The sequence below is a fragment of the Hemicordylus capensis genome, chromosome 3 (genome assembly GCF_027244095.1).
Source record: "Hemicordylus capensis ecotype Gifberg chromosome 3, rHemCap1.1.pri, whole genome shotgun sequence".
In the NCBI taxonomy this organism is placed as follows: domain Eukaryota; kingdom Metazoa; phylum Chordata; class Lepidosauria; order Squamata; family Cordylidae; genus Hemicordylus; species Hemicordylus capensis.
The window spans coordinates 21,492,830-21,517,776 of NC_069659.1; the positions used below are offsets into that span (position 1 = coordinate 21,492,830).

Genomic DNA, 24,947 nt, shown 5'->3' on the forward strand with positions numbered 1-24,947 from the left:
TAGCAAGTCTTTGAGTTGCACCAGAGTCTTCATCAGGCAGAAATGAGATGAGTCATGCTGGCATGACAGCCAGCATGACTCAGTGGGCGGAGAACTTGGCTGGGCTCTGTGAGACTCTGGACATCACACTTCAACCATGGATTTATAGACAACCGTTTATTGTGTGCTAATTTACCATGGTGGACATGACATCACTGGTAAGCTTTCTTTCCTGCTTCAGGGTGAGAATTTCACTGCTTCGTCTCGTTTCTGATCAGGTGCAAAAGTGTGGTAAAATTCTCTTTCATGTGCTGAAAGCAACGGTTGGTTAGATGCCCACTGTGGCAACTTACCACTTGATAGCTGGATGCCAGAGTTCACCCATTTTGTGGCCCTAGACAAGTCACTCAATTTCACATTCCCCACTGTAAAATGAGGGGGGAAATGTGTTCTGCTTCATAGACCAGTTGCGAAGATGTACAAGGGTGGGATCTGATAGATAAAGCCCTTTGCAGAACAGATGATTAAGCCAAAGATGGAATCATCTGAATTGCTTTGTATCTTGTCTGTTCTGTCAAAGGACTTCTGCAGGAACACTAAATTTCAACCTTAGGGAAATCTCCTCATTCTGTAGCCAGGACTTTAGAAGTATTTAGTCCTAATAAATTAAGTAGATTTGCACATGTTTTGCTTCACGTTCCAGTTCGTTGATGTATTCTGTTTTCAGGATGCTACTCAATTCATGTATTCCAGTTTCAGAATTTGGGGTCTTGCTAAATTTCTATTTTATTCCCTTTGGCTGTGAGTGGTAGGGTAAAACAGAGTGGGGAAAACATAGGAGGAATGTCATAAGGAAAGATGGGTCAGAGTATTATGAAATGCAGAATGTAGAGGCCTTACTCCTTGCCACTGGAAGCCTTGCACAGATACCCAGATAAACTTTCAAATTTTTCTCCATAATAATGAGGGCTAGAAACCTATAGTTTTAAAAAAAACAACAGTGGGGTTCTCGGCAGACTGGACTTCATTCATGATGGGATGTGCCAGAGAGCAGGGCTTGTGAAGCTGATCTCAAAGTCCCAGTAGGTTCATACCCTTTGGATTGTCCTTGGCCAAGCCTAGTGGAAAGATGTGTTTTTGTCCCTTGTTGCCAGGGATACCTCAGCCACTAATCACTCCCGGAATGGCAGCTACAGTGAGAGTTCCCTGGAGGTCCATCCCTGGCAGGAAGAAGAGGAGATTTTGCAGGTCAATCGGAGGTGTCAAGACATGGAATACACGTAAGGAGCAGCTGTTAAATACCTACTGCCAGAATCTACAGTGCTGAAGCCTGTTGGATTTCTTGATGCATGTATAGCACTTAGCCCTCTGCATAGTAAACACACATTGTCCAAAATTACATGGTAGGATGTGAGGTGACTCAGACATCTGTTTGAATTTCAGACATTCTGGTTTTAACCTATCAAAGATCATGGCAAATTTCACCTACTTTCACTGTTTACGTGATTGGTTATCCTTAAGACTGCTGTATGGAACAGAGAAGAGGTCTCCTGTTTCTTTAAGAGATGCACAGCAGAGGGAATTTCAGCAGGTGCAGCTTGGCATGCAAGGGAAAGAAAAGCTGCCCCTACTGAAGTTCCTTCTTCTGTGCATCTATGAAATTCCTTCTTCTGTACAAGAGACCTGTCCTCTCTTCCGTATAGAAGCCATAGTTATTTTGGAATAGCAGCAGGGATATCCCCAGCATTTTTATCTAAGAGGTGAAAGGCCCAAGAAAGTCCTTCTCCCTCTCAATAAATCAGAGCATGACCTGCTGGATTGTTCCCATGAGCAGATCTTCTTTAAATGAATCAAACCAGTGCATAAGCATTGCTGGGGGAAATCCCCAATGGATTCTGTGCTGCAGGGTAGATCTGTTTGGCTCCTGCTCTGTTGTCCTTAAGTGGGGCCTTCAAGGTACGGCCACCTCTTCAGAGAAACCCTAGAATTCATTCCACCTTCTCATGTGTTTATGCATTCAAGGGCTGGATAAGTGGGTTACTTTCACTGCTTCCCTATAAATGTGCTTAGCTTCAGTTTGGTGTTGTCTAGGAGTGGGGGCAAAATTTTAATTGTCTTGTCTAAATTTTGATTTGTTATTGGGGGTCCTTTTGAGGACCAAAAGGTGAGATAATAGATTACAGGAGGACATCAATATTCATGGGGGTTCTGTTTGCTGCATATGAAAACCACAAATAATGAGTCACTGGGGCAATGAGATTGCAGGGGTTAAGTTCCCGGAGGCCCAAAAATTGCCCCCACCCCCAATACCAAAAAATGGGTTAAAAGGGCAATATAAAGTGCCCTGCCATGCTCTGCGGGTCTCCAGCGAGCCAACAGTGCTCCACTGCAGCCAGGAATCACCCATTTTCCCATGTTTTTTGTGGTTTTTCCTCAAGATAATGAGCCATAAAATGGCTCCTGCACTCAAAATGGTGGCCAAAAATGACTTCTGAGGTCATTTCCAGCCACCCCCAACACGCAGATATATGGGTTTAACCCCCCTTTTTGGTGGACTTTTACCACGTATACCGAGGTTGGGTGTCTGTTACCTGACCACAGATCTGCGGATGCGCAGATGCTGGATCCGTGTATATCGAGGTTCTCCTGTAATGAAAACAATAAAAACGTTGCAGTTGCTTTCCATCTTCCTTTTCCCCACTCACACTGTCAAATGAAATCTAGCAGGGTGGCTCACACAATCAGAACTTGGGTAGGAGACGCCTTTTGCCCAAGTTCAGGAGCTGCGTACACTCTCATTTCGCAATTGTGCATGTGAGTTAATAACAAGGTCAGAGGCGGGGATCTTGCTTGTGTGCTAAGCCCCAGCTGGGTAGGAGGGTTTTTCCTCCTACCTTGTTCCAAAGTGGAGGGTGGAATCTGCATAGGGCATGTTTGTTCTGCCCAGCCGAGGCTTAGCACATGATCAAGCTCCCCACCTCCGACATTGTCTATAACTTGCAGATAGGCATCTCCTACCCCAATTTGGGTGGTTTGAAGTGCCCTAGCATCTGCATGCACTCTTTATAGATTTAAGTATTTCCTTCACCTCTGCAAAAAGTGGCTGACGTACAGCACAGCACCTCCTGGAGCCAAGAGTGGGGAACACATGCTGCTTCTGAGCCACTGAACAGCCCGGGCTTGCTTGCTGCTTGTGAACACAAGACTGTTCCATGCCTTCTAAGGAGTGTTTCATTGCTGCTGCATTGCTACTTCCGTTATTCCCAAAGGCAGGAGTGCCGCAGCAGCAATGACACACTCTTTAGGAGGCACAGAACAGCCCTGTGTTTGCAAGCAGTGAGCACGGGTTGTGCAGTGGCTCAGAAGCAGTATGCATGCCCTGCTCTTGGATTAATGGGTTGCTGCGCCGTATATCAACCAGTGTATTTATGTGGTGTATGTATTAGTTCATTCTGCAAACATGGACAAGTATTACTGGCTGCAAGTGTGTATATAGTGCACCATCCGTGTGTGTGTGTGTGTGTGAGAGAGAGAGAGAGAGAGAGAGAGAGAGAACAATATTGGCAAGTGTTATTGGACCATAATAGTCTTGTGTTTAGCCTGTGGAGCAATTAGTTTGGATTGCCTTGGCTACATGTGGCTATGACCTTATTATCTGAGTTTTGAAAACTAGGTTTTCAAAATGCCAGCCAGCCCAACAGAGAAGAAAATCCTGCAATAGCTGTGGGAGATCTAGAGGTCAAGCAAGGCTGTCTATTAACCTCCTAGACTTGTGCCCCCAGATGGTTCCCTTACTAAAATTAAAAAATGCACAGCAGGGAACTGATCTGCTGTCACTACTCTGAATGAGCTTCAGTAATTGCTATGTTTCTTTTAGTTGCATAGACATGTGGAGGTGCCTTAATATATCTGTTTATCAGTAGCATGTACCGTAGCACAGCCAAACGTGCTGTAGCTGTCTCCCAGGGTTTAAGCCCAGTCTGTCTCCCAAGGTTTAAGCTTAGATAATTTGCTCAGGCAAATTAATATACAGATTTTTTTAAAACTTTATTTTCAGGAAGCCACATCATTTGGAATTCAAAAAAAAAAAAGAGAGAGAGAAAAGAAGTTCTAAATCCAGGTTAAAAGCATTAAGCAAACTTCTTTATTCTCTGATGGTATAAAGGGTCATCCATGCTTTACCATAATCATTCAGTTTCCAAAAATTCGTGCTCGGGCCATTTTGAAATGATTTGTCTCCACCCCACTAAGTGAAGTCATTTTGAAATGGCCTGATCTAGTCCAGGGCCTGCCCTCCCCTCTTAAACCAAAGCCCCTCTAAATTGAGCAAAATAATTTCCACACCCATGCTCTTTGAATCATAATCAGTAGTGGCCAGGATGTATGGCGCTGGTAAATGAGCTGTAGATGCTGTTCCACTCTCCCCTCCCTGCCTTGTTTCACCTGCCACAGCATTAACCCTTCACACACTAGATGGCTATTAGCCCAGTTCCCCAACTAGCTCTCATGGTGAGACAAGGCAATGGAAGGTGGGCAGGGCAGGGAGAAGAGAGTGGGGATGAATGGCACCTGCAGCTTGTTTACCACCCCCGTGCCACCCGTATTGGCCTCTACTGATCATAATATCAGCCTCTTATGAGAAACATGAGGCAGGGCTTTTGTAACAAGGTCATCCATCAATCTCTAGGTCCTTGGGCCAGTTTAAATAGGGCAAGACAAGAATACTGTCATGCATCAGGGCTGGGCTAGAGCCCACTAGTAGCAAGAGGATGAATACCTGAACTGGGAATTAGGAACACAGGAAGCTGCCGTATACTGAGTCAGACCATGGGCCCACCTAGCTCAGTATTGTCTACACACACTGGCAGCAGCGGTTCCTACAAGGTTGCAGGCAGGAGTCTCTCTCAGCCCTATGCCGGAGATGCCAGGGAGGGAACTTGGAATCTTCTCTTTCCAGAGCGGCCTTATCCCCTGGGGGAATATCTTACTGTGCTCACACGTCTCCCATTCATATGCAAACCAGGGTGGATTCTGCTTAGCAAAGGGGGCAGTTCATGCTTTCTACCACAAGACCAGCTCTCCTCCCATCCTATTCATTCTTGATGAAAACAGGCAGGCAAAATCCACAAACATGCATCCTGTGTTACAGACAGGATTCAAGCACAGGGAATTAAACATACACCAAATCGAGTAAGCGTTACTTTGCAGGCTCTTACAGATGGAGTTTGAGCACATTTTTAAAATGTTTCTGGCCAATATATTGCTGTATATGAATATAACAAAATATTGCTGACACATTTTTAAAATGTGTTGAACTGCCACGAGCATTATTGTACTGGAGGGGTGGGATACAAATATGTCAAATAAATAATTCAAATAAATATAGGAACAGGGAGCTGCCTTATACCATTGGTCCATCTAGCTCAGTTTTGTCTACACAGACTGGCAGCGGCTTCTCCAAGGTTGCAGGCAGGAATCTCTCTCACCCCTATCTTGGAGATGCTGCCAGGGAGGGAACTTGGAACCTTCTGCTCTTCCCAGAGCAGCCCCATCCCCTAAGGAGAATATCTAACAGTGCTCACACATGTGGTCTTCCATTCAAATGCGAACCAGGGCGGACCCTACTTAGCAAAGGGGACAATCCATGCTTCTTACCACAAGACCAGCTCTCCTCCCTGAGAAGTCAAATTCATCACACCAACATTGTGGGAAAGCTGGCTGAGACTGAATAACCTCTTTTCAATTCTCACGTCACACCTGCATCTCTCTTATATAATCTAACAGGATAAAGAATCTGCATGCCAGAATCATTGAGAAGGATGCCATGATCAAGGTCCTGCAGCAGCGGTCCAGGAAGGATCCTGGCAAAGCAGACGCTGGGAGTTTGCGGCCTGCTCGGTCTGTCCCATCCATTGCCGCAGTGGCCGGGACTCATTCCCGTCAGACCTCCCTCACCAGCAATCAGATGGCTGAGGAGAAGAAAGAAGACAAGAGCTGGAAGGGGAGCATAGGTGAGCTTCCCCCTAAGTCAGCCACACGCAAAGGAAATGACGTCAAAGCTGGGAGATCAGCTAATGACTCTGGGCCAGTCACTTCTCTCTCAGCCTAACCTACTTCACAGGGTTGTTGTGAGGAGAAACTTAAATATGTAGTACACTGCTCTGGGCTCCTTGGAGAAACAGCGGAATATAAAATGTAAATAATAAAATGATGACAAAAAACCTTGGGCTGGGAATACATTTTTGAGCTCTGGTACAAAAAAATGGGAATGTTCAAATGGCAAAATACAGTTGTTAGTTGTGAATAGTGTAGACATGTATCTGAATTGCTAGTTTTCCCTGAAGTACCCACACTGGTCTGCTGCCAAAGAACTGGCTGGCTGGCGCAAATCAAGATGTGAATTTCAGCTTCCACCTCCCATTGGTTATTAGACCTTGTGGTTACTCTGCAGACTGATGTATTTCATTTGTATCCTGCCCAGGGATCTAGCTGTCATTGAGCAGATGGGTTCAAAGAACCTGAGCCTTGCAGCCCACCAGCTCCACCCCGCCCTCCCTATGTTTTTCATTATCTCCCATTATCTGAGGGGCTGCCAGGGAGAGGAGTGAACACAGGCCCCCTCTCCCCTAGCTATGCCCCGATCCTGCCCTTTCCCCAAGGAGCTCAGGAAAGTATACAGAGTTCTCCCACCACAGTAGCTCGGTGAGGTAGGTAAAGCTGAGAGCTAGTGACGGGTCCAAGGTCACCCAGGGAGCTCCATAGCCAAGGAGGATTTGAACTCAGACCCATGCAATCCTAATCTAGTACTCTAACCACTACACAACACTGCCTTTAGCCTCTGGGCTCCCTATCTGTTAGTTTCTGTACTTCATGGGCCCTCTTCTTAGTTTCTAGCCTGACTCATAAACCTGCGTCTGCATTTAAAACCTCTGTGAAATTTTACTCCCAGCCAAAGTGGCAGCTTTTCCATCCCTCTTCCAGATCCCAGATATACCACCAGCTGTGCTCCTTGAACATTTAGCATGTTTGTGAGCATTCTGTGCCATCACATCAGCTTGGCCAATCTGCATCAAAGGATTCATGGCCACAGGTGCCATACAGTAAGGATGTATGGGCCCGATACTTTCTTGACCCTTGCTTATTCTAAAGGCCATAGATTGTATTGTTGTTTTAAATGTGATCCCTGTTCATCGTTAATGTTAATCATTGTTCATATAAAAAGGGTAATGTGAGGAGTTTGAGGGAAGCACTAGTGTGCCTACGTTGTGCTTGGTACTTTGTTTTAAGATGCTCTGTGCTTGACTTTCTTATTAGCCATTTTTAGGGGAGGGTGAGGCAAAAATGTAGCCTGCAGTCCTCAACACTGGTTGGCATCCAGGCCCGGGTCATACGTAACATAGAAGCGCAGGTCCAATGGACCCGCGGTTCTGTGCCCCCCTCCCCTCCCCCGCTCTCTCATCCGCATTCGGACATACTGAAGAGCATCCTCTCTGCAGTCAGTGCAACTTCAGAGAGGTGGGGGAGCTGGCTGTGCAGGCTTCCTTCTAACCAGAAGGACAGCCCATATAGCCAATCGGGCCGGAGTGAGGGAGGAACTTCCTCGCTCAACTCTGGCTCCATGAAGCCCAAACCTCAGTGCTAGTGTCCGTATGTAATGCTGGCACTGCAGAAATGGAGTTTGCAGCAGCAAAACTCCACTCTTACTGAAGGTTTGCAATGGAGTTTGATGAGGGAAACTATGGGTCGCTTTCCCCTGGAAACTCCATTTCCCCAGGTTCATACATTTAGATTTGGAAACCGGAGGTGAAGGGACCTCTGGTGTCCCGTTACAATATGATATGTCCCATTACGATATGGTATGAACCGGTCCCCAGACTAAGTTACTCAATATTACTACTTTGATGATGATGATGATGGAAGGACTATATAATGGCTTTATGGTGTGGATTATTCCAGCATGGTGTAGTGGTTAGAGTGCTGGACTAGGACCGGGGAGACCCGAGTTCAAATCCCCATTCAGCCATGAGACTAGCTGGGTGACTCTGGGCCAGTCACTTCTCTCTCAGCCTAACCTACTTCACAGGGTTGTTGTGACGAGAAACACAAAATATGTAGTACACCACTCTGGGCTCCTTGGAGGAAGAGCGGGATATAAAAATAAATAAATAAATAGATAGATAGATAGATAGATAGATAGATAGATAGACAAATAAATAAATAAATGTATTGCATTGTTGGTATTCCACTGCCATATCTTGTGATGCAGCAACTCTGTGTTTTTATTTTTAATTCTGGATCTATCAACCGTAATAAATTTACTGAGCTGAACTGAAAAATATTACTATGCAGGAGTTACTCTAAAGGGCAACTTAATTTTTAATAGGAATACTTAGGAGTAATTGGTCTGGATGTCGGCTGGTTACTAGCGAGTAAGCCCCATTGGACACAGTGGAACTTGCTTCTGAGGAAATAGCATAGGATTGTGGGACACAGGGAACTAGTTTTAATTAATGTTAAGGTTCTCTCCCTGTGCTTTTGTTTTTCTGTCAAGGGTTGCTTTTAGGAAAGGACACCCACGACCATTCATCCATCCCCGCCTTGCCTCCTCCACCTCCCTCTTTGTCTTCTGCAGTATCCTCATGGCCAGTGCCCATCTTCCATGCCAAAACGGGCAGCAGAGACAGCAGCACTCAGACGGACAAGGGCTCTGAGTTTCTCTGGCCAAGCTCAGCGTCTTTCCCAGGCAGGGGGAAACTGAGCGGCACTCCTGCTGGCAGCCCAGCCCTGAGGCACATGGTAGCCAAGGGGACTGGGGAGAGACTAGGTGAGTAATTCCAAGCTCACTCGTGTGACCGGCCATGAGAATAGAATGCTGGTGGCGGTAGAGAAGGACAGAGGGATAGCCCTGCTGGATCAGGGATGGAGCCGCAGCTCAGTGGTAGAGCGCCTGCTTTGCATGCACAAGATCCTGGGTTCAGTCAGGGGCGCACCTAGGTAATTTTGGTGCTCGCACCTGAAGGGCTTCAGAGGCCCCCTGCCTTCCCGATGAGAGTTTTTTTTAAAAAAGTTAAAGGGTTCTTAAAGGTGGTGGTTGTTTTTATAAGGGAACCTGTATTTTTTGAAGGCTCCCCAGAAGCACTGCCCCTCCACACCAAACTGTGGTGCCAAAAACTTCAATAATTCTAGTCGCCATGTGCGCAGCTGGAGTGTGTGGGGTGTGCTGAGCAGGCCTCCCCCACTCCCGTGGTCGTGGCACGTGGAGGGGGAGCGGCCGCTGGGCCAGACCGTCCGGCCTAGCGGCCCTTGATAACTGCAAGGCGCTCCACAGATCTCAAGGGCCACTGGGCCAAACGGTCAGGCCCAGCAGCTGCTTCTACTCCACCTGCCACAGAATGGTGGTGATGGTGGTGGTGGTGAGCCTGCTCGGCTCACCACCGCCGCCCCCACCACCTTGGCAGCTAGAATTTTTTTGGCACCATGGCTGCTTTGCATTGGGCGGGGGGGGCGGCGGCGAGGAGGAGGTAGAGACAACAGCAATTGAGGGAAAAGAATAGCAAAACTATATACATAGAATGCAATTTGGCCCTAAGCGCCACATATTCATTCCCTACACTTTTCTCCACAGAGAACTCTTCAAGTTTCGGGAAGCTGCCTGACAGCAAAGGCAGAGTAAGCAGTCTGCTCCACAAGCCCGAATTCCCAGATCCAGACACGATGGAAGTCCTTATCTGAAGCGATGGCAGCTTTCTCGATGTCTTGTGCAAGTGCCCATAAAACCTTGGAGGTGGTGGTGGTTGCTGTTTCTGTGCCAAACGGAAGAACTCTGGAGAAGAGTTGAAAGCTAGACCAAGGATGCTTCCCGTCTGGAAGGAAACCCTGGGTGAATCGGACTTCTTAATGCGGAGGGAGCACAAGAGGTTGGAGACGGAACCTTCAGGGTATCTGCTACATACAATCGCAAAAGCGTTGGCCAATCATATGTGGATGGAGCAAGCCATTGCCACAAGATATAAGAAACTGAATTTTCTATTACAACGGAAAAAGGGTATCTCTTCTCAGAAGGTGCAGTCAGTGTGCCAATATCCGTTCTGCTACCATCAAGACAGTATTTCATCACCGGCTGGCTAACGTCAGCAGCTACATTCCCTGTGTGAAATTTCTTGCACAACAGATACACCTGGGATGAGGAAGCAGGGCTTCCAGATACTCGCAATTTCAAACTTATCAACTGCCTTCCCCATTTTTGTCTCCTCACTCTTTAATCCGCTGTTTGCTTCTCAGTCTCAATACATGACATTTCTGCTGTTGGTGGAACAGCGAGGTAAATTATGTATCCTTGCCTATATTTAATATTTATTAAGTAGTGGTAGTATGTTTGGTGCTGTTGACAACACAGAAGAAGTGCGATCCTTGCCAAGGAGGCTTAGAATCAAATGGCCTGATCTGAAACCCATATAGGTGACACCAACTGATCTCCTTCCAGAAGGGCAGCTGCATACGTTGGTTGTGGCAAAAAACCAACCACACAAAAAACCTAGAGTCCTGCCCCACATTATGTGACTGTGGCTAAGATCCATAAGTCCCATTTCCCACATTATCATGGACATGGCGTGGGTTGGGGGGGAGGCACAGGAGATTTCTGCATCTTCTTTTCCTGCTTCAACGTAATTTTCATGTTAACTCTGACCTAAGCACTTCTGCTACATCTGTGCATTTAGTTTTGTCCATTTATCATAAATTGAATAGCTCCAGTGTTGCTTTTCCTCTATTTCCTACCAGTTTAATAAAAGCACGATGTACAACGGAGACATTGCGGATTGCAAGAATCGAAAGCTTTCCTTTGCAAGAGTGAATGTGCAGCTTTCTTTGGAAATATTAGGCAGCTTAATCCATACTTTTTCTTTTCTTTTTTAATCCAAAAGAGATGCAGTTTACAAAGAGTGTTAAGAATGGGTATGCCATCTGCTTAGGTCTGTCTCTTGCCAGGAACACTTACTCATAGAATCAGAGAGTTGGAGGAGGCCGCAGGGGCATCTGGTCCTCCCTGCTGGATGCAGAAAACCCACAGCTAGAACTTCACCAGCAGATGGTTGTCCAGCCTCTGCTTGAAGACCACCAGTGGGGGGTTGCTGCCCCCCACCCTCCTGGTTATTGTTTCTATTGTCAAACTTCTCTTACCATTGAGAGGTTTTCTCTAATGTTCAGCCAAAATCTCAACTTCTGTGTGGGAGCAAGCATGACTTCTCCCCTTTGCTAAGCAGGGTCTGCCCTGGTTTGCATTTGAATGGGAGACTACATGTGTGAGCATTGTAAGATATTCCCCTTAGTGGATGGAGCCACTCTGGGAAGAGCATCTGCATGCAGAAGGTTCCAAGTTCCCTCCCTGGTATTTCTAAGATAGGGCTGAGAGAGACTCCTACCTGCAGCCTTGAAGAAGCTGCTGCCAGTCTGTGTAGACAATATTGAGCCAGATGGATCAAGGGTCTGACACTGTATAAGGCAGCTTCCTCTGTTCCTAAGCCCATTAGATCTAGTTCTGCCCTGTGGGGGCAGCAGAGAACAAGACTTTGCCCTCTTCTATGCAACAGCCCTTCAGTTATTTGAGGAATGCTCTTGTATCCTCCCTCAGTCTCCTTTTCTTCAGGCTAAACATACCCGACATCTGGATTGGATGCCTTGCCTCTTGGGAACAATCAAGGTCACTTACAGGAACTTAGGAAGCTGCCATACGGAATCAGACATTGGTCCATATTGGTCAGTATTGTCTACACTGACTGGCAGCAGCTTCTCCAAGGTTTCAGGCAGGAGTCTCTCCCAGCCTGGGACCTTCTACATGCAAAGAGATGCTCTATCACTGAGCTTATGGCCCTGTCCCCTTAGGGGAATATCTTACAGTGCTCATCTGCAATCCAAATGCAAACCAGGGCAGACCCTGCTTAGCCAAGGGGACAATTCATGCTTGCTACCGCAAGATCAGGCCTTATTGGAGACCAAGGATATTAATTATAAGATAAAGAGGTCATTCACACAATCGAAAACTGTGTTCTACCTGGGTTTGGGAACTGTGTGTACTCCCAATTTTTGATTGTGTGGAAGCAAGGTTAGAGGAAAACCTGGGTAGAAGTGATTGTGTGGAAGCAAGGTAGGAGAAAAAGCTACCCAGGTTTTCCTCTAACCTTGCTTCCACATAATCAAAAATTGGGAGTACACACAGTTTCCAAACCCAGGTAGAACACAGTTTTTGATTGTGTGAATGACCTCATAGTGATATCTGTAAGGGCCACTTCACATGCTACATGGCAACAAACGTGTCATTCACCACACAGACACCTAAGGCGAGGGGCCCCAGCCAAGCTCAACTCTCTGCTGCACGCATACACATCTGTGCAATCACACATGACACACCTTGCCATTTTGCCTGTACAGATACTTTTTGTGGCTGCCAAGCCAGAAATGGCTGTTTTGTGTGCTTCTTGTAGCACTGGTGGGGAATGTGCATCCACATCCACATTGTTGACAGGGGTTGGATGCCTTGCATCTGGATACATGCCTCAGTGCAGATGTGCATCCCCATCTGAACTACGTGGGCAGCCCCACATTTAGCAGGTGCCAGAGACAGATTCTGCATGTGGCTTCTCCGTGTTGAGCTGGGGCATTTAGAAAGGTGGGGTGGCAAGCAGCCCACATCATGACCCTCCTTCAGGGGATGACTAGGACAAGCCAGTCATTTTGTAACGATCTTTTGTACATTGCTAGCAGTACTGTTTATGCAGTGGAAGTGTGCTCTGTTTTGACTCCAGTTCATGGATTTGCCTCTTAACTGGGCAGTGTGTGGAAAGAAGCCCCTCCTTCCCTCACAGAGCCTGGAGTAGCTGCCAGAAGCTATAGAAAGTCATGTTTTGAGGATCTCTTTTGTCCTTTGCCCAGTCTTCAAACAAGGAAGCCCGCCTTGCTGTCTTGTACTAGAGAGAAATCAATCCAGGACAGGGATTTCCTTGTTCCCTTTAACAAAAAGCAAAAAGATGTTCTAGCCAAGACATGGCTAGTTGGGGCTGTTTTGGGGACTGACACCTGCTTTCGTTACTCAGAGGTGTTTCCCTCACATGGCGCTTTGCTCTGAGGTCGACATGTGGATGAACCAGGGCTCTCTGTGTGGCATGGTTTGCTCACTCTTGGTGCTGTTTCTGGGGTGCAAGACATTGCTGGTTTTAGGGGAAATAGTCTACCGTTTTCTCTTTGCTTATGGAACTGGCTTTGGCCATATCTCACCCCAGATATTGCGACTCCCTACCCAGGCGGAATTCATAGGCTTATGTTTGGGAATTTTTGTTTCAGAAAGTGATAAAGGTTTTAAAATGTAGCTTTTTCCTCATTTGTGCAATTTCTTAATTTAACCTATTTTTAACCTAACAAACAGCAGAACCCATAGGTATACAAACATTCCCTCATTTTCTGTGTCTTATAAACACATACATACATACAAGCCCCATCCACATGTTATGTTCAGTACATGTACAGCCCGTGTACACACATACAGATCAGTACAAACATACAGTTATTCACACATTCTGTTCAACACCCATAGAGTAGATAGTTTCTCTCTATATCCTACATTTGAAGGGGGCTTCTCTGTACCATGTATTTAAAATGAACGCATGTACAGACATTCACACAAAAACATGTATGATGCTTGTATGCAGGTACAACAAAGTCTGGACAGAGCTATAATTCTCTCTCTCTCTCTCTCTCTCTCTCACACACACACTCACACACACACACACACTTTTCACTGCATGCAGCACAATTCTATCCCATGTATAATCATTCAGAACAAGCTGCTGGATTTCAGCTTTTTTAAAGTCAGGATTAAAAGAATGTGAACATGTAATTAGGGTCTTCTCAATTCATTCAAACCACATTATATAGGATCTCTTATACATAATTACACATAAGTAATCTCTAAGTGTACATTCTGCTGAACTCAATATAAATTTCCCCCCAACTATTCCAACATACTGAAATCAGGATTTTTAACAAGTGGGATCAACCAGATTTCATAATCCTGGAACAATTGCTAAATAGAACTGTTCTGTTCGGTTTTCTCCTTAATACTCATGGCATTGTATTAAGCACCAGACCCACTAGTTATAACACAGGGCTTTACAAACCCAAGCTCAAGGGAGCCATGGTGTCTTGAAATTTAACTGTAGAGGCTAGACTAGGATATTCAGAGGCAGAGTTATTTATCATAATTTTGGGTAGAAAGGCCACAGCGAGTACGTTATTAAAAGTTGTTTATTGCCGCCTGTGGCATTTACACCAATGCGTTGTTTACACTAGAATTCAGGATCAAGCTGTAGTAAATCTTTAAGCATTCAACACAACCAAAAAAATAATGCATGATGTCCCCCTCTAACTGCGGCATTTACACTGATGTGGTGTTTCTTCTGGGTTACTGCAATTTTTCAGCCTTTTTTCCTTACTGCGGCTTTTACGCCAATGCAGCCTTTCTGTCCAAAATTACAGTAATAAAATCTTTGTTCCAGACAGCCATGTTTCTGTTCTAAGTATGCTACTTCTAAAGGGCATAAAGAGAAACCCATTTAACCCCTTCTATAGTGTCCATCACAAAGTCCAGTAATTTTGTCATTCATTGTCTGGCTCCTAAATTTTTGGGCTGGCTTCCAGATCCCAAGGAAATTTGTCAAGGCCTCTTGTAACCCCCCAAAGGAATGTTTACACCTAAGATTTCACTTGCATATAGAAGCCTGCTTACTACAGATTCAGACCTCATGTGTAAACAAATGTCAGACAGTGTTCACATTTTCAGCCAAAATGAGCACAGAACATTCTTTTTGATCTGGTTGTACTTGATTTTTTGTGCAAAAAGGTTCTCTAGATCAGTGTTTCTCAAACTTTTTGGAGTCAAGGACCGCTAAATTCTTCGTGCAGAGTTTCAAGGACCGCTACATTCTTCATGCGCAGTTTCCCGGACCAGCAGTTAGTAAAGGGGTTTCAAGTCTGTCTATCTATCTCTCTATCAGACTTCTATACTGCCCCAAACATGCATCTCTGGGCAGTTTAGAATAATATAAGCATTAAAATAATTAAATTTGGAATCTTTTGCAAACATGGAATATTAGGGGTTCTTAACCTTGGGTCTCTCAGTTAAACTCCCATAACCCCCAACAACAATGGCATTTGGCCATTATGGCTGGGGATTATGGGAGTAGAAGTCCACCAACGTCTGGGTACCCAAGGTTGAGAACCCCTGAATCTAAAAGCCTGGGTGAACAAATTTGTCTCCAGTATGTCTTCAGTATGTGCGGGGTGGGGGTGGAGGTGCTTCTGATTACTCAGTGGAGAGGGTATGTTGGGCCATTAGAAAAATTCAAAAGCTACATGGGGCCAATGAAAACAACATACAAGCAAGCCCCACTGATGCAAGAGGGAAACAGCGTTCCCTCTCAAGGCGCCTTGACCACAACAGGCAGCTGGGTTTCAATCAACCAACCTTTGGCTGCAAATAATGAGCATGCAAGAACCAGCAGCCCTTCAAGTGGTGCCCACTGCCATACTTTTTCCTCCATGCCCCCGCACCGCATACAGTTTGAAGCTGTAAAGATAGGGAATAAGATAGCTGTAGGAAGATCTCAGCAGCACATGGAGGCAAGGCACAAGAAGGGTCCCATGCCTCCGTGATACTCTTCCTCTTCCGTGCCATGTGCAAAATTGAGGAAGTGAGTGCCTTGATTTCAGTTTGGGGGGGGTTGACTCCCAGTCAGGGACCGGCACTCAAGCCTTCGGGGACCGGCAGCGGTCCAGGGACCGGTGGTTGAGAAACACTGCTCTAGATCACCCCGAATTAGAGCAGATTCTGTAAAATACGTGGTTAGTAAAATGTCAGCTTTCCCTGTAGCAAAAAAACCCAAAACATTTTCTATCCTGTCCAACACCTTGACTCACATGCTACAATTGTGCTGTGTGAGAATTGTGCTGTAGTTATATTCCAGGTAAACCAGTTGTAACATACTGTCATATACTTTTCTATTGTCCTGTTGTATGGAATGGTTGGTATAGAGCATTGTACAGCTGGAATGTATTGGTACGTATGTGGGAGAATGTTTACAAAAAAAAGAAGAAAAGTGTACATCTCCCACAACAAATACTGATGTTGTTGGCCAGCCAAAGATTTTTCTCCTGTTCTCTGCTGCTTAAATTTGTGCCTTAATATTGTATATAATAAATGTATACAAGTGGGCTTTCCCTCCCTTGGCTTTTCAGTGTTAAATGTGTTGAAGGAAAGATGAGAGTTTCACAGGAGAACTTCCCAGTGGTTTATGCCTTTTTGTGTCTCCCCCACTCCCACTGCACAGCAAATGACAAGAGACTACGTGCATTTTGTTTGTTTGTTTGTTTGTTTAAAAAGCTACCAGGAAAAGGCATAAAACAAGGCTGACAGACTGGTGAAAGGAAAAGAATAAGCTGAGGTAAATAAAGCACACACAGACACAAAAATGGGATCTGATGGGGAAAGTGGATGCTATAAATAAAACTCCCACATTATGTTGCCATAGAAATGAAGTATGAGGGGGAGAAACAGGTGGAAAGGACCCTTTGGCCCATGTGTTGGTGGGCGGCTATGTCTCAAGGCAAGCTGCGCTGCCTTTTATGTGTAGGAGGTATGTAACACACTGTCAAGCTGTCCACCAAAAGCTGCTGAATTGGGGCCCAGGATATGGTCTGAAGGCACACAATGCGGTAACCTTGCTAAAGGAGCTGAGCAGGTCTGGGTCTGTTCAGTGCCTGGGCGGGAGACCACCTGGAAATCCTGGCTGACATACAGAGCAAGAATGCACCAGAGAACATGCAAGAGAACAGCCTAAGAGAACTTACTAACTGCACCAGTATAGCGGGGAAGTGGCCATTTTTAACACCACCCTCCTCCTTCCCAGCAAGCCCTCTGTGCCACCAAATAAATACATTTCCACACAACTCTCAGGGATATATTTTCAGGTGGCACAGAGAGCTTCTTAAGGAAGGGGAAGGAGTCAAAACATTGCCGCTTCCCCACTCCACCAGTGCAGTTGACTGGGAAGTTCGGTCAAGCTGCTCTCATCCTGCCCCAGAACATCCTTGCTGTGTGTGTCAGCCCCTATAAGCTGTTTGAGCTACATAATGGAAGAAGGGGGGAACAGAAATATAAGTGAATTCTGAAATAGTTTATTGGCCAAGGACATCCATTTATATTGTAAAAAGAGCTTGGCAAGTGAGATGTGTGTCAGCTGAGCACAATCAGCTGCACTTCAGGTTTCGGTTCTTATTGTTTGTATCATGACCATTCAAAGGCAGGCAGGGCATGAGTTGAACATTTCAGGAGGCAGCTTTTGTGTGGCTTTGAAGGATGGCAAATAGTCCACGATTCATTATTATTTACTACTGCAGGGGGCATATTTGGATTTTCTACCCCAGACAACGAAATATCATGGTCTGGATGTACTCCCACTTGGAGAAGTCCCCTGAGAAGTTGGTTTATGCAGAGAGGGTGAATCCCACGCTTGCCTCTGCAAATGTCCAGTAAAACTGAAAGCTGAAAACAGATCAACAGAAGCAGCTAGACCCCATACTTCCATTTTCCAGGGCTAGTTCCAGCATTTTTTGGCACCTAAGGTGAAGTTTGACTCCCCCCACCCGCAGCGGGGAAATCAGAGCTCCAGCTTTAACCTGAGCTTTAACTTCGCTCATTCGCCAGAATGGGAGAGAAAGCAAAGCAAATGAAGACATGGTTGGCTTTGCTCACTCTTTCTTTCTCCCTGCTGCACCCCCCACCACTCCCCCTCCTGGGAGGAGAGCAAATGGGCACTCACAACAAGTCACATATCAATGGTTGCTGGAAGAGGGGAAGACAGGTATGTGGTGCCCCTCTCCAAGAACTGGTGCCACAGACTACTGCCTAGGTCTGCCTAGTGAGCAGGCTGGCCCCTGTCCATTTGAGATTCCTTTCTGGCTTCTGTTAGGGGCTGGCATACATCAAGGGCAACATAATGTACACCAGAAGTTCCCAACCTGTGGCCTTCAAGTTCCAGATGTTGCTGAACTGCAACTCCCATCATTTCCAGCTACAGTTTATTGTGGCTGGGGATGATGGGAGCTGTAGTTCAGCAACGTCTGGAGGACCACAGGTTGGGAACTTTTGATGTAAACTATTCCAGGGAGCATCGTGACCCTGAATGCAATGTATGTGTATGCATGGAAGTATTTGGCCCCTGTGATGACCTGGCAGAAGTGCCTCTCTTTTTACTACACCCCTGTTATACCTCTAACAGCAGGTTTGACAACAGCATTTTAAGCGGTAAAACTTTTCTCATCACTTTGTGTTCATGGCAGAAACACTTTACCCATGCCATACCAGCAGCCTCTTCCTCAGACATCAGTAAGCACTGGGGGACTTTTGGAGCAAGATGGACCTTGCCAAGATTCCACCATGGAACATGCCTGGCTGGATTCCCAAATCAGCCACTTGAAGAATGGACACCCCCCCCCCCAAACCTGGCTAACTTTTTTGAGATTTCCTGCAACAAAAATAGTAATTGGTTAATACCTAAAATGAACTCAAGCCTAATCTTAGATCACTGCTTTTGAATCCCAGTGATTGATAGCTGGATGGACAGATAGCCTATATTAGGGTCTATTATCAGTCGCAAATGCACTACATGTGGTATTTCCTCTGCATAAGCCTTACAATCCCTGGGCACAGAAGGATGGGGAGAGGGGTTCTAAGCTCCCTGTTCCTCCTCCATCTGCCGGTGAGAGGGAATGCATTGCCTTGCTCCTCCCTGGGAGTCCATACAGGCATCCACTCTCCATCTCCACTGACCTCCTCATCACTGCCGCCTGTGGCAGCATCAAGCCCATTATATAGGTTCCCAGGGTCAGCCAACATCCCTCTTACCCCCTACCCTGCTTTCCATTCCCACCCTCCTGTATTCTGCCTGTTACCCTCTTAGAGGGGCCGCATTACTGGACTCAATTTCCTCTCCCTGCATCATCCCCCAGGGTCTCTGCAGAGCAGAGGGACCTGTTAGTCCCGGACTGCTGCCAGGCAACAGCTTGTTGGGCCATTCTGGCCCCAGTCAAGAGCGGCCATCTTCCCAGCTTCCTTGTCCTCTCCCGCCTCCCAGCATGGTTGCCATTGGCTTCGTGCACAGCTGGGCAATCCCCAGCTGTTGATCTGTTCACCACTCAGTTGGACAAGTGCTCTGCAGGGTGTTGGGGAAGAGTCCCGACACTACATAAACCAGAACATAATTCAAAGCAGTACACGTTACAGAACTCCAGTTATCTACAATCTGGCCCACAATCCCAAGTGGCAAGGGAAATGCACCCCACAGTCACCTGTTAGCATGTAAATGTATGAATTCAGAGTAAACACAAACCACGGAAGGGCCTTCAACTCTAGCAAGTCAGGAAACCGCAGTGACTTCTACTGCTTTGTTTGTTTACCATCTATGTGTGTGTTCCTTTACAAATAATGTTAAGACTGGTACCTGCCCCAAGAGGTCACAATCTAATAGCAACACAAAGGAGCAGATGACAGAAGGAGAGGAGAGGAGGCAGGAATAAGCTGGGGATGGCAGCTGTTTCATTTTCCCTATTTAAGCTCAGTTCCCACAGAGGAAAGGGAGTATGCTTGTTCTTTAACATCAACCCTTTCCCACTCTCCTGGCTCCCCAACCCCCCAATTATTCTCCTCTTAGGATTATATCTTTGAAAATTGAGATTATTATTATTTTTTTACATTAAAGGCAAACAATCCTCTCGTGAAGTTAATGTTTTTCTGGGCCCCAAGTCAACTGCGCTTTCTAGATCTCTGATGAGAACCATGTGTTTGGAACAAACCTGAGAATTATCAGCTCCATCTTCTGGTCAAATAGAAATTACCTCAGCTGGGGAGACATGCCGGATATCACTCGCCCTGATATTTGTCTTTGACTGTCCCCGCACTGCTCTTCAGTTGTGAGAAAAGTGAGATGACCTCAAATTATCTGAATTGAATTGTACCTCAGCTGGCCACACTAAAAGCAATATTTGAAGAATAGTTTTCATCAAAACTCACTCTCTGTCTATCTAATCTATTTCCCACCCTGTCTCCAGAGATCTCAGGGAGGCCAACATGGGATTGTCCTGTATTATCCTCACTTCACCCTTTGTGAAGAAATGAGGCCCGAATCTCCTCTTTTTTGTATATGAGTTTTCTGTATTGCAATTGCTTTGCTTACTCCCTACATTAAAAAGCTGTACAGGGGTCAAATGTTCACAGCTCCTGTTCTACAGTTTGGTTTTGGTGGGAGGTGAATTGTGCTGGTTTTGATTTTGGTGGGTTTGATTTTGTTGGGTATTAAATGAGCCACCCAATAAAACCTGAACTACAAAATAAGTAATAAAAATAAAGAATAAAACATATTTTCTTAATTTATTAAAACAAAAATGGAGAGAACTTAAGTCGTGTTGATTGGATGGTTTGGAAAAATGGGAAGGAAAGAAGAATATAAGGTGGCTGCCTTCAGTAGCGTTTTAGTGCAGTTCAAGTTAGGAAACTGAAGAGTCAGGAGTCAGAGTGAAGATCAAGTGGACAACAGAGCTGGAAAGAGTTGCAGAGCTGGAGTAAGAAAGAACTGAAAAGAGTTGCTGAGAATAAGGACTGAAAATTACTAGGAGAGCTGAATCACTTCTGAAGAGCTGAATCACTCACCAGCAGTCAGATTGAAACCCCAGAACTGTGAAGTGAGAGCAGGACCTAAGGCTAAAACAAGGGACAAGATGGGTTTGTGGAAGAAGCTGAGGTGATTGCAGAAGACTTTGGGTCAAGACTCTGAAGTTAGGGCCCAGGTCAGTTTGGATGTGTTTTGATCACATTTTGTTTCTTCCTTGTGTTGTTTTTTGTTGTTTTGTTGTTTTTACATTCACATCGCGCTCTTCCTCCAAGGAGCCCAGAGTGGTGTACTACATAGTTAAGTTTCTCTTCACAACAGCCCTGTGAGGTAGGTTAGGCTGAGAGAGAAGTGACTGACCCAGAGTCACCCAGCCAGTCTCATGGCTGAATGGGGATTTGAACTCGGGTCTTCCCGGTCCTAGTCCAGCACTATAACCACTATACTGTGCAGGCTCATTTGCTTGCTGTTTTGGTACTAAAATTTCCCAAGGAGCTATTGTTTTAAATTGAACTCTTTTCAAAGTAAAATTTCTTGTTTGTCTTTAAACATCTGTAACTTCTCTCTGTTTTCTCCACCCCACTCCTAAAGCCTTTACCACACTACTTAATTTGTAATACAACACAAGTTGGAAGGCTGGTTTCAGTAAACACTGCCAGAGAAAGCCTAAAAGTCTACCTGGTGGCAGCGGTTAAACTTAAAAATCATAGGGCTGGTTGAGACTGGGCCGTGACACATGGTGTGATCCGTGACACCCTTAAAGTAGATTTCAGATAAGAGACACTAGACTCATTAATACAATCCTTAAAATCAAGGTAAGAGTTGGGTTATCCTGTTTTGCATGGTTATGAGAACCCATGCAAATACCTCCAGCCCAGGTGGTTCAAAGCAGGGTAACCAACCCAGTTTTTGTATCCTGCTCTTACCAAAGCAGGAGAAGAAGAATGTTCTCCTACCTTGCTTTTCTGGTTGTGTGGATCCACCTGCCTTTTCTATTCAGCCACTGAAATTCTGCAGGCCTGGGGAAAAAGAGCTATGGCTACAGAGGCTGCCGTCCATAGATGTGCCACTCTGCAAAGAATACTCTATAATCCTATAGCTGGAGCAGTTCAGCAGGGCTGGATCTGCCTCCTGCTCCTTTGTGGCCAATCAGAGGGCAGTTGCTGATGTAATGAGGCTTTCCAATCTACTGGCAGTGCAAAGCATGCTGGGAAGGCATGGAGGCCCTGGAGGACTATCGGCTCCTGATTTCAATGAGCACTGGGCTCAGCTTAATTGTGTGTGCTCTGGGTTTGCTGACCCAAATAGAAGTTCTGCTTGTGTGCTGCTAATGGAATAGAAGCTCTCCAGCCCACTCCAAAATGGTCATGTGGACAGACCTAGTAACTTGAAGCCATTTCATGCTACTTCTATTGGTGGCACTAGAAGGGGGGGAAAAAGATTAAGATGGGCCCAGAAGGAGCAAGGTGCATTTCTGAGGAAGAAAGCTTGGCCCACATAGGGTTGCTACATTCATTAGAGAAAATTCCTAGACACAACTGCGGTGGGTGGGGGTGGGGGTGATTTAAAACCTCACTTCTTTGACTGGGATTGGAAAGAGTACTTGGCAGTGCAGCTTAGTGGCTATTCTGTGTATTTTTCCCCTATAGCGTTCTTTGCACGGGAGAAGGTTAGGAGCTTTCCACTTCAATAAACTCTTTCTAATTCTAGAGATGATCCAGAAACGAGGGGATGGGTTTTACGGACCCATACAGATGGCAGCAGTGGTGCCTGAGAAAGGATAAGGACATCTGGTTCGTAAAAGTTGCTGCAATGCCTAGAAAAAAAGCACCAGGAAAAAATGGGTCAAATTCATTACAGCAACCTTCCTTCTCAAATTCCTGGACATTTTATAGCCAGGACGGCACTTTTCATACATCCTAGACAGGATGTCTGATTCCTAGATTGTCTGGGACAATCCTGGATATGTGACAACCCTAATCCCACACTAGATTTCTGAAAGAGAAATCAGTATATTCCCACATTAATGCTCTCCTTCCACATATAAGGGGCAGTGAGCCAATGGAGAACTGTGCTTTATATATTGTGTTGATCAGGGGCGTTGCTACAGAAAAGATTCAGGACCCGGATGCTCTTTAGCCCCTCTTTGGATAATTAAGCTCAATCATACTGCCCACCCCAATAATAATGACATGCATTTTTAAAGTAATTTTATAACACAGCACCTACGAAAGTGGAAGCAGCAGAGAGCCAGGTGAGGCCAGGAGCTCTCTCTCCCCTGCTCTGTGCAGGTGCCTCCACTGCTGTGATTCCTTGCTGGAAGAAGTCAGGGTGGCAGGAGGTGGCTGAAGAGATTCCTCCTCAGTGGCGGATGAACGGAGAGGCAGAGTAGGCATTTGCCTACGGTGGCAAAATGCTGCACAGCAGGATTGGGGGAGTGGTGAGGAGGGGAGTTGGTAGGAGCTCGTTCCACCCCCATCCTGCTGTGCACCGGCGTTTTCAAAGGTAAAAGGTGAAACTCTCCACTCCTCACCCCCTCCCTCCCTCCAGCAACTGCGCCCCATCCCGTCGCAGGCAGAGGTGTTCTTTACAGGGAAAAAGGGGAAACTTTCCCCTCCGCCACTTCCCCACCGCCAGAGCTACTGCCACTGTCATGCAGAGGCTTTCTTTTTCTTTTTTAGGTAAGGCGGCAACAAAAAGCTTAATCCACTCCTGTTCCTCCTTCAAGGAACCTAGCAGCAATTAGGGGCTAGGGTACTGATATGCACTGATGGGAACATAGGAAGCTGCCATATACTGAGTCAGGTTGCAGGCAGGAATCTCTCTCAGCCCGATCTTGGAGATGCCAGGGAGGGAACTCGAAACCTTCTGCTGTTCCCAAAGTGGTTCCATCCTCTGAGGGGAATATCTTGCAGTGCTCACACTTCTAGTCTCCGATTCATATGCAACCAGGGTGAACCGGCTTAGCTAAGGGGACAAGTCATGCTTGCTACCACAAGACCAATGCTTCCTTTGTTGACCTTCTGTCCGTGAAAGGCACAGGGTCTGGCCTGAAGACTGCACCTGCCAACAGATCCAGAAGCAGTCAGGCCTAGTTTCTGTTTTGCAGAGTGCTTCTTGGCTTTGCAGAGTTCCAGCTGTACTGGGGCCTTACAACGGAATGCATGTGGGACCTTCAACCGTCCAAGCTTTTGCTGACTATTATTCCTCCTCATTGGGGTCAGCGGAAAGAGCACTGCTCTCACTCAGCAGAATGAAATATGTGAGAAACTGTCAGAAGCTTCAGTTTCCTGCTTTTGTGCAGGGAGTTTTATAAAGCATCTGGCCTGCAGTAATCACGGGTCAGGCTGGAAGCTGCCTTTGGGATTTGGTCGTTTCAGCCAAAAGACCATGAGAAAGAAGCTTCCTTCATGTCTAACAGAAATGCACCACCTCTTCTTACAGCGGGTTTGAGAAAGAGCTTTTCCTCTGGAATTTCCCAAACAGGACCTGAGCCAGCAGCCGATAAATGAGAGCGGCCGGGTTGCCAGGACACACAAGCAAAGATGGAAACCGCTTCCGAAAGGGCAGGCCCATTTGTCTTGTGGTTTCTAGTTTGTCATGAAATTTCCTCCTCTTGAACACACAATTTACAACCAAGCATTCACCAACTCATGCTCCTTTGTGCCAGACCTAAGCAGCCTTCGAAAGAAGTCACTTGCCTTGAAATCAATCAGTGCTCAGATTACAGTGGGGAAAGGTAGGGAGTCCATAACGAAATCTTAGGCCCCTCTTCCCGTCAGTTTTAGCCAAATCATTGCCTCTTCAAAACCTTCTAGAAACCACAGCTATGTACTGCTGCACCCTGTAATCTGATAGGTTGCACAAGCTTGCAGCAGAGCCTTCTTTGTGTCCTTAAGGTGGCCTTCCACGCATGCACATTACAGAGCACCACAACTTTGTGCAGCTCCACAAACTTCTTAAGTGTGTGTGGCTCCTCATTGTGGTAGCACAACACTGGTCTGGATATCAGCGAGTAGCTTTGGGCACTTTTAGAGTACAATTCCCAAAATACCGAATAACGGTATGTCTACCATTAGATGTCTACGATGCTATGGAAATTTCCCCAAAAGATGTAAGAAAAGCACAACAAAAACAGGAAACTTCCACTAAAACGTCAACAAAAGGGAGAGCACCTCTTGCTATGGAATATAGAGGGTCCTTTTTATTATTCATAGATATCCTATGCCCAACATGTTTCAGCCACAAGGCTTTCTT

The 24,947-nt window shown here is 46.0% G+C and overlaps 1 protein-coding gene and 1 long non-coding RNA gene across 7 annotated transcripts in view; one reads left to right on the plus strand and one right to left on the minus strand.

The window, feature by feature from the left end:
- Window positions 1-16,240, plus strand: part of AMOTL1 (angiomotin like 1) — a 97,734-nt gene extending 81,494 nt beyond the window's left edge. For 5 of the 6 annotated variants that reach the window (XM_053309617.1, XM_053309616.1, XM_053309612.1 and 2 more), the window contains 4 exons: window positions 1,134-1,259; window positions 5,764-5,990; window positions 8,531-8,803; window positions 9,605-16,240. In XM_053309617.1, the coding sequence (XP_053165592.1) occupies window positions 1,134-1,259; window positions 5,764-5,990; window positions 8,531-8,803; window positions 9,605-9,711 (733 nt within the window). In that variant the 3' untranslated portion in view covers window positions 9,712-16,240. The remainder of the gene's footprint in view (window positions 1-1,133; window positions 1,260-5,763; window positions 5,991-8,530; window positions 8,804-9,604) is intronic. The other variant, XM_053309615.1, reaches the window with a different exon arrangement.
- LOC128350840 (uncharacterized) lies at window positions 747-24,843 on the minus strand. Its single transcript, XR_008319469.1, has 3 exons — window positions 21,647-24,843; window positions 2,571-2,625; window positions 747-1,199 (listed from the first exon to the last, which is right to left on the minus strand). It is a non-coding gene; the product is annotated as an uncharacterized LOC128350840 (long non-coding RNA).
- Window positions 24,844-24,947: the final 104 nt, after the last annotated feature.